At 34.5% G+C, this 10,129-nt stretch overlaps 1 protein-coding gene across 6 annotated transcripts in view; it reads left to right on the plus strand.

Moving 5' to 3' along the window:
• The window catches only part of STAU2 (staufen double-stranded RNA binding protein 2), a 287,804-nt gene that overhangs the window by 27,344 nt on the left and 250,331 nt on the right, over positions 1-10,129 (plus strand). The window contains exon 1 of one of the 6 annotated variants that reach the window (XM_008578944.1): positions 7,757-7,842. The exons of the other annotated variants lie outside the window; for them this stretch is intronic. Coding sequence (XP_008577166.1) covers positions 7,840-7,842 — 3 coding nt within the window. The 5' untranslated portion in view covers positions 7,757-7,839. Of the gene's footprint in view, positions 1-7,756; positions 7,843-10,129 lie in introns of those variants that run through there. 6 annotated transcript variants of the gene reach the window in all.

The raw sequence follows: 10,129 nt of genomic DNA on the forward strand, positions 1-10,129 counted from the left end.
AATTGTTATAAAGCTACAGTAAAAATACTACTGGTACCAAAATAGACAGACAGATTGATAAAATTAGGTAGTCTAGAAATAAACCCACTTATATATAACTGATTTTTTTTTTAAACAAAGCCATAAAGGCAGTGCAGTGAAAGAAATAAAGCTTTTTCTGCAAATGGTGCTGGAACAATTGGATATCAATATACAAAAAGTGAAGTTAGATCCATACCTTGTGCCATATTAAAAAATTAACATGTCTGTGGACTTAAATGTAAAACCTAATAAAACTATAATGGTTTGAGAGGAAAATATAGAAGAAAATTTTTGAGACCTCAATTAGGTAATGATTTCTTAGATACAGCACCAAAAGCACAATCTATAAAAGAACAAATTGATAAATTAGACTTCATTAAAATTAGAATCGGTTCTTAAAAGACACTGGTAAGGGAATGAAGAGAAGCCACAGCTTGGGAGAAAATCTTCACCAAGCATATGTCTGATCAATGACTTATATCTAGAATATATAAAGAACTCTTCAAATTCAACAATAAGGATAGAAATAAACCAATTAAAAATGGGTAAAATACTCATATAGACTCTTTAGTAGGTAAATACACAGATGGCATGCAAGCAAATGAAAAAATACTCAACATCATTAGTCATTAGGGAAATGCAAATTAAAGCCACGATGAGATACCATTTATATGCATGCCTATGAGAATGGCTAGTTAAGATGACTGACCATACTAAATGTTGGTAAGGACATGTTCTGTTTTTGCAGTGTTTAAATCTCAAGATGGTTTCATTGGAAAAGTTGGAGATTGTAGGCGTGACATTCCAGCCAGCTTTGTATCACATCCTAGAGCCTCATCTTTCTGTTTTTCAGAACCATGGTGGTACTGTCAAGACTTTAGAAAGGGAAGTAGCAATTAGAGTTTAAGACTTTTATACAGTGGCCCATTCCCTACTTTTGGTTTGTCTTTGTAAAATAATTTTTTAACATAAAATTTTACATGTTCATAGTAAAAAAGTAAAACAATACAGTACTTCAAAGCAGAAAGTGAGAATTCATCCCAATTCCACTTTTTTAATACATGCACATTTGATTTATTTATTTATTTTTTATTTTTTTTCCTTTTTGTCTTTTTTCGTGACCGGCAACGGATCGCAACCCTCAGTGTCGCTACCGGACCGGGACCGGCAACGGGATCGCAACCCTCGGTGCCGCGCCCGCACCTCGCTCAGCCAGTGAGCAGCCGGTCTGTATGTGGGATCCGAACCCTCGGCGGGAGCACCACCACGCTCCCAAGCGCCTCACTGTAGCAGTGCGCCACCGGGCCGGCCCCATACCATACAGTTTTAAATCTTAACTTCACAACAACCTTGTGAGTTAAGGAGGATAAACTTGCTTCCCTCATTTTACAGAAGTAATAGAAGGCTTAATGAGTAGTAGAAAGATCTAGTACTTAAATTTTGGGCTTGATTCCCAAGTCTAGAGCTTTTTCTACTAATATGCTGCATCAAAATGAGAAGGAAAAAAAAATTAAGATGAAAGGATAAAAAGAAAATTTAGTTATAGTAATAAGAATTAGGAGACTTACGTGTTTCTGGTAAAATTTTTTGAGAGGAAAGGAAAGTTTACAGGATAAATTAAACATTATTATAATCTTATAATATTTAAAAATCTTTAAGTGTGCTGATATATATATATAGAGAGAGAGCAACTTAGGTACTTAGGAAAAAAGTTAATTTATTGTTTAAAAGGTGATACATATTTCTGTTGCATGTATTGGAAGACATTTGGTGATTTGAATTTTTTAATACAAAATTTATGAAAATAATCCAGATATACAATTTGACTTCAATCTAAAATAGTCAAAACTAGTTTTTCTGCCATTTTTTAAAGTCATTCTTCCAAAAAACTTTACAGCCTTTTTATTTACAGCTTCTCTCCAAGATAAAATGGCAAATCCAAAAGAAAAAACTCCAATGTGTCTGGTAAATGAGTTAGCCCGTTTCAATAGTGTTCAACCCCAGTATAAACTTCTGAATGAAAGAGGGCCTGCTCATTCAAAGGTAAGGTTATGAAGAGAGGTGGTGAGACATGCTTGTCAAACTATCAGATTTATCATCTCAGGTTTTAATTGTGCTTTATTTTTTCGATTGGGGATTTGGTGGATGGTCTGAAGGCTTTTATTTCTGTATTAGTAATATTTTGAAGCCTGTAACTAAAGAATTTTGTATCTCATTGTGGTACAGTACTTCATAAAAACCTTAACAAACTGTGTAAGATACAGATTTTTGATTCCCATTTTGTAAATTAAACTCAGGCACAGAAAAGTCAATTGACTTGCTTAATAGTTCGTAAGTGCCATTGCCAGCACTGGAATATGTGTTCTTTGGCCACAAGTACAGGGCTCTTTCCATTAAATCACAGCTGCTAAAGTAGAAATGGAGACAGAGGAAATACAGCAACAGTTGCCTAGTGAGACATCTTTTCTAATGTGTTGTTTAATACTAAGATTCATCATTTATACAAGTTATGTATACCAGTATTGTCGTTATCTGTGCATTCACTTTTAATATTGTTCTTTTAAATGGAAAAGCAGTTCAAGTGTGTGTGTGTGTGTGTGTGTGTGTGTGTGTGTGTGTGTGTGTGTGTTTTGTGGCTGGCCGGTATCGGGATCCGAACCCTTGACCTTGATGTTTTAACACCGTGATCTAACTAACTGAGCTACCTGGCCAGCCCTTAAAACCAATTTTTATTTATTTATTTATTTTCTAATTTATAAGGAAACAATATTTATTGCTTAGTTTCGGTATATTTATATATAGCTATATAATATATATAGCTATGTAATAGCATATGTAATATATGTTTACATATATCTGAGGGGTCTTCGAAACATTCATGGAAAGATTTGTATTATCTTTTAATTCAATTTTTCTATGAACTTTTTGAGGTACATATACAAAGAAATCTACAACTAGCACATTTGTGCTTGTGCTTCATTCATCTTTTTTTTTAAAAAGATGACCGGTAAGGGGATCTTAACCCTTGACTTGGTGTTGTCAGCACCATGCTCACCCAGTGAGCAAACCAGCCATCCCTATATGGGATCCGAACCCGTGGCCTTGGTGTTATCAGCACCACACTCTCCCGAGTGAGCCACAGGCCGGTCCTTCATTCATCTTTTGTGTGTAATTTTCTGTAGCACATTTTAAATCATGGATATTGGAGATTATGATAATGATCATAAATTTCTGTATACAATGTGTAAGCATTTATTCTCAAAGAATTGGTTAATCTTCATAAAGCAACTGGCTATTGGGTTGTTTTCTAGCATTTCCCTCAAAATAAGGAAAATAAGATGTAACTAAAATTCATCAATTTTGTTCCCTGTTAGAGGCTTTTGTGAAGGGTTTTTGGTTAACAATTTAATTTGTTTGTAATAGTTCTTGTTCTTGCATTAGCAGAGAAAATATTTGTGGCCTTGGTCTACCTGTGCAGCCATGTATCGTGACTCTCTGTCATACTTGTTCTGCCCTTTACCATGTTGAACTGTTTTCATTTCTCAGAATGTTTCATATTCTTTTCCTATCTCTCTTCCTTTGCCTAAGTTGCAATATCTTTCTGCTTTTTGACCTTAGTTATTTTTGAGCCCTCAGCTCCCCAGTTACATCTTTCAAACCTCTGTGAAACCTTCTCTGATCCTTCCACTGGGCCTCCATCAGGCCTGGAACTCTCAGTTGTAGTTGTTACTGTGTTATAGTACAATGATATGTGTTGGTCATTACTTTTGCGCTAGACTGAGCTTATATAGGGGTGTGTATTTTACTCTTCTGTATATCCTGATTCCTCTAGTATATGTTCTCTTTGCTCCTCATTGCCAATTTCAGATATTCTTCCTTGAGATAATCCTCCAGCTTTGAATTTCATGTTATCGTACTAACTCCTCACATCCCCTCATGGTAGTCATTTCTGACCTCTGGGTCATACCATCACATTTCTCATAGCTCACTTTCACTCTCTTCAACTTGTCTCCCGTTTTAATTTTTGGTAATTTTACTGTCTAAATAAATGATTGTTCCAACATGCGGATGTTTTAGTTTCTTGAATTTCTTTAGTTTTCTTGTTCTCCACTCTCCTTCAGCCACTCACTCCTGTAATCACACTCTTGACCTTATTACCAGTAACCTCCATAGCAAAACCCTCCATAATTTTATTTTCGCATTCATCTTTCTCTAACACTTCCTAGCTTTCTAGTTCAGTCTCTCTAGTAATTTGACTTCAACAGTCCTTCCAAACAAATAAAATAAGACAAAAATAAAAAACAGGAACAAAAACAAACCAGTCCTTCCTTCCATACCACAAATCCATTGATTCTACCACCCTTCTACTCTTCCTCCCTTCCCTTAGTCTTCACATAGCTCCTTAACTAGCATAAATTCTATGTCTTGTATCATGTACTCTCAGCTGTCTTGCCTCTTGGTTAGAAGTACTTGCTTGGCAAAATTCTAACCCGAAATCTGAACTCTGACTTTTCTAATGAATTATGGATTAACTAACTGCCTATGGAAGCCAACTTTTCTATTTGAGTTATAGATCCCAGCTCCTTTCACCTGTTGAAGCCCATTCCTCCAACTTTGCTTCCTCTTTCCTCTTCTCCCCTCTTCTTCCCTTTTCTTTTTTGTTATTAATTTCCCCTTTGAATGGATCATTCCCACCAGCATGCAGACATGATATTCTTTTTCCTATTAAAAAAAAAAAAAACAACTCTTGACTCTACTTCTTTCTCCAGTTATAACCTCATTTCTCTTCTCTTTTACAGCAGAACTCCTTAAAAAGAGTTGTCCATACAAACTCTTTTTCAATTTTTCCATTTTCCCTTTAGTCAGGATTTTGTACCGCTCCCACCATTCAAAACTGGTCTAATGGAAGTCACCAGCTACCTTCTTGTTAAATACCATGATCAGTTGTCAGTTCTAACATTGTGGCCTATCAGCTGTATTTAATACACTTGAACACTCCTCCTTGTTGAAATATTTTCTTTATTTGGCTTTCAAGACACTGTGTTTTTCCTTTTCCAATTATTTCACTGGCCACATTTTTAAAGTTTCCTTTGATTTTTTTTTTTTTTTCCTATCACCCAGACCTTTTAACGTTGTAGGGACTCAGTGTTCAGACCTTGGACCTCTTCTCTCTCTCTCGACTTACTCCCTAGTGATCTCATTGCAGTCTCAAAGCTTTAAATAACATCTGTATGCTGATAACATTCTATTTGTGTCTACAGCCCAGAGCTCTTCCCTGTATTCTAGAATTGTATGTCTAACTGCTTGCGAATCATCTCTACTTTGCTGTGTCTACTAGATATCTCAAACTGAATTCCTGATCTCTGTCACACACACACCTTTCCTTTATTTTTCTCAGTAGCACTTAGCACCTTCAAATACAATATTTCATTGTTTGTCTCCCTCAACTGTAATGTAAACTTTGTGAGGGAAGGGCTTTATTTTTGTTTATTCACTGCTGTATCCCCAGTACCTAGAATGCACATAGTAGGCATTCAATAAGTATTTGTTGAATGAATGAAAGAATGCATAATTGGGTTACCTCTATGTATAGATTTCAATGAGTGAGCTTTTCTGAAAGACAAAGAAAAGGGGCTAACGGTTCTTCATTGCTCTAACTTCAGAAGGAATGAATGGATAGATGTAAAATAGTACACTGAGGAAAACAGAACCAAATTTATTCTCTAAAGAGACTTTAAAAATAATGAACCAGGAAAAAATTTATTTGTAGCAAGTTTATTTGAATCTATCAATGGAAGATGGATTTAAGAAGAAAAAATATTTGACAATTTTATTGTTACTTTTTTCCCTATTTTCAAAAATGTACATCTAATAGTATGTATCTATTAATTGTTTTATTTGGAGACTCTACTTCAATTATTCTAAAATTTTAATACTGTTTTACTTTGGGTTTACTTAAGGAAGTATATCAAATCATCATCACTGTTATTATTAAAAAGTATTTTAGGACTTTGTGATTCCTATTTTGGCTGTTCAAATTTTTGGTATTTCAAAACAGTTTTTCCTTTTAAATTTTCTTGACATTGCTCTATAGGTTAAAAGTGAAATTATAAAGTGGAAGAATAATTTTTATGTGCTCATGTACAAATAGTAATCAGCAAACTGAAATTCAGCAAATACATTAAAAGATGGAATAAGTATGATACATTTCCTTTCAAAGAAATACTGTCTCATGTTTGCTTTTAAGATCTTGACCTAAACCTTAAGTTATAATTGAGAGAAAGGACATGTTTCTAAGCATTCACTGAAAGAACTCCAATTCTCAGGGTTCCATGAACTCAGATTAACTCTGAGCAACACCATTTATCCTGAAGCGAGTTCCAGTTCAGTAGTAGAAACACTGTGATCAAGGGTCTTTCTGACTCTGGTATTTTAGCTAGGCTAATTAGAATTAGCTCTGTGCTTCCTGAAGGCTCATAGATGTTTAGGTTTTAGTTCAGGGTATTGTTGGTGTTACCTACCCCAAGAGAGAAGAGCTAGATTACTCTAACAGTTAGTGACACCACCCCTACCCTCCATGTTTGGTAAAGGAAGACCAGGCTACCTGTCAAGATTCTGGAGGAACCGAGGAATATTTTTGCTAAGATTCCTTAGGAATCCATTGTAATTTTTGGAGAGGCTTATGAACTGACTTTATGTTTATCTCCTTTCACTGCCAAGGTTTCAAAGGCTGAACAGATTTGTTGTGGTGAAAGTGAGCCTGTGTGTTTCATAGACACTTCTTATTTCTAGACAGTTCTAGGGTTCCCTTGGATTTTAAGGAGATTTGGAGATTCCTCCTACCAACTTGTGCCTGTTGCTCTGGTGATAGACCACCCTTTTTAGCTTGTATCTCATTTTTTAAAAGAGTGAGTACTAGAGTAATTGGCATGTTCTTGAATGAAAGATATTTATGAATTTAAGTAATAAATTGATGTGAGTATTAATTAGGTAAGTCAGGATTCCTTTTGTGAAAAGCAAAGTCATTTTCATTTATGCATTTTACCAGTGGCTTTAGTGAGATGTAAATGTATTTTAATGAAATAAATGATTATTTCTGGTAAGAAAGATTTAAATTAAGCCCCAACTCATTAATTTTCTTGGGACCTTAATTATGTGGCAGTTCACATGCACACACACACACACACACACACACACACACACACACATCACACCACACATATCACACCACACATATGCTTACATCTATCGTAACTGACTCTCAACTTTGGCTGTTTATTGGAATCACCAGGGGAACTTATGCTTGAGTCTCACCTCCAGAAATTCTAATTTAATTGGTCTGGGGTGAGGCCCATACATCAGGAATGTTTTTAGAGCCCTGAAATGACTTACATGAATAGCCAGAGTTGAGAAACACTGGACAGAGGTTAATGTCTTCAGGGTGGTGTAGAATTGTCTTCTCATATATCTTAATGGGGAGCAGTGACCTACCTTATGTTTTGTGCTTTTCTCTTTTCCTCCATTGAGTTTTACAGAATTTGAACAACTTATGGCAACTTTTAACATGTGACTGTTAAATAAAAAATATTTTAATGTTTGCCTTGCCCCCTTTTATTTTTCTGCTCACTTTTTAATTGAACTCTGAAGCAACTTAATATGCTGTACATTAATGTGAGTTATTACAACATTGCTGTGTTTCCTAGGTATCTGTGTGCCGTTCTTTATTTTTTCCTACAGATTCATGTTTTGATTTTCTCAAGTCTCAAAAGAAGGCTGTTAAAATTAGAGTATGAGGAAGAGAGCCATGAATAACATAAAATGGTATTTTCTTCTTTTCCTTTATTTTTCTGTTTTGATAAATTGTCAATAGGCATGATTAAGTGTAAGAAAGCTGCACTAGTGCTGGCACTTTGAGATAGTTTACTTTGTTTTGTTTTTTAGATTTAAAAAATAATTTTAATTGACACATTGTAATTGTGCATGCCTATGGGGTACAATATGATGTTTTGATATATATATGTTGTATAATGGTCAGGTCAGGGTAGTTAATGTAACCATCACCTCTGTGTTTATCATTTCTTTATGGTGAAAACATTCAAAAGCCTCTCCTAGCTGTTATATAATATATAAAACTTAACTGTTACGAGATGGTTTACTTTGGAATAGATATCACTGAGGAAGGCAGTGTCATCCAGGGGCCTTGAAGCCAAGCAGTTTTTTAAAAGAAAATCTTGGACAGATTTGCCAGCTTGATCTTTGCCCTGCGCTGCCCAGCTTGTGTGACCTTGAGCAACTAATTTAAAGTCTCAATTTTGTCATCTATAAATTGAGAAATTCCATACCCGATATTGTGGTATAATGGAGTGATGATGTGTAAATTGTTAAGAATTATGTTGATGAAGGAGGCACCCAAATAATTGTATCATTTCTTGTTACTATTATATAGGATTTAAAAATTCCTTGGTAAAACATCTGTTGAGTATTTACTATGTGATAGGCACTGTTTTTGCACTGGAAATAAGAAATAAGTAAGTTGTATATCATGCCCTTAGGAACTCAGTCTCATGGCATTCATTGTGAAGCCCACTATCCTCTTCTCAAGATTCTTATTTTAAGTTACAGTGAAAAATTTAAAGCAGACACAAAAGTAGAACTTAGACATTATAAATATTTTGCCAAGATTATTTCACTTACACCCTCCTGCTTTTTTCACAGAAATTTTTAAAATAATTATATCTGTTCGTATATAAGTACTTTGGTATACATCTCAGATAAGGACCTTAAAAAAGAAAAAAAAAAAAAAGAATACCTACTACACTATGGTCACATAGTGGATTAATAATCCTAAATATTATGTAATATGTGGTGTGTATTCAACTTTTGTCTGTTGACTCAGAGATGTAGTTTTATATTTGGTTTATTCAAATAGGATTCAAACAAGGGTTGCATATGATATTTGGTGGTTAAGTCTCATAGGTCTCTTTTATTTACCCACACCCCTTTTTATCCCCATCCCCACCTTTTCTTATTATATTGATTTGTTGGAGAAATGGAGTCATTTGTCCTGTTAAATGTTCCACATCTTGGATTTGGCTGATTGTATGTAGGGATTATTGTATGAAGAATTTTTTTTGTTTGTTTGGTTTTGGCAGCTGACTGGTATGCGAAGAGATTTTATCAGTTGGATACATATATCCAGGTCATACCAGAGATACTGAGCTGTAGAATGTACCTCTGAAAACATTCTTCTCAGGCAAGATTGAAATCATCCTTTTCTTTTATGTGTACACTTCCACTGGAAGTATAGATTAAAGGGAAATGAGGATCATGGAAGGAAAGTCTAGGAGAGAGTTGTAAGAGAGAATATAAAATAAAAGGAGAAACTTTTTTGAAGCAATGCAAACTGATTTTTCATAATTTAGTCCTGCCAGAAGTACTGTTTCTGGTCTATTTTATATCTGTGTGAGAAAAAGAACAAACATTTCCATCGTCTCACAAAATTTTCTCATGCTTCTTTCTAATCCATCTCTCCCTGTACCTGAGACCCCAAGCAGCTGCTGATCTGCTTTCTGTGATTATAAATTAGGTTGCATTTTCTAGAACTTTATATAGATGCAATCATATAGTGTATACTTTTACCAGACTTCTTTCACTTAGCATAGTTATTTTGAGTTCATTCATAATTTGAGTGTATCAATATTTCTTACTTTTTATTGTTGAGGTGTAGTCCATTGTGTGGCTATAGTACGATCTTTTTTTATTATTACTGTTCATCTGTTGATGGCTACTTTAGTTGTTTTCAGCTTTTCACTATTAAAATAAAGACATTTAGAACATCTGTGTAGAAGTCTTTGTATGGATGTATATTTCCTTTGCTCTTTCTTTTTGGTAATAACATAGGAGTGTCAGGAATGTAAAGTAGGTGTGTATTTATTTATTTATTTATTTTATTTTATTTTATTTTATTTATTTATTTTTTTTTTTGTCAATATACAATGTATATGATTATTATGGCCCATCACCGACACCTCCCGCCCTCCTCCCTCTCTCCCATCCCCCCCAAGAATGTCCTTTCCGTTTGCTTGTTGTAACAACTTCAAAAAAAAAA

The sequence above is a fragment of the Galeopterus variegatus genome, unplaced genomic scaffold (genome assembly GCF_000696425.1).
Source record: "Galeopterus variegatus unplaced genomic scaffold, G_variegatus-3.0.2 Scaffold78, whole genome shotgun sequence".
Classification (NCBI taxonomy): domain Eukaryota; kingdom Metazoa; phylum Chordata; class Mammalia; order Dermoptera; family Cynocephalidae; genus Galeopterus; species Galeopterus variegatus.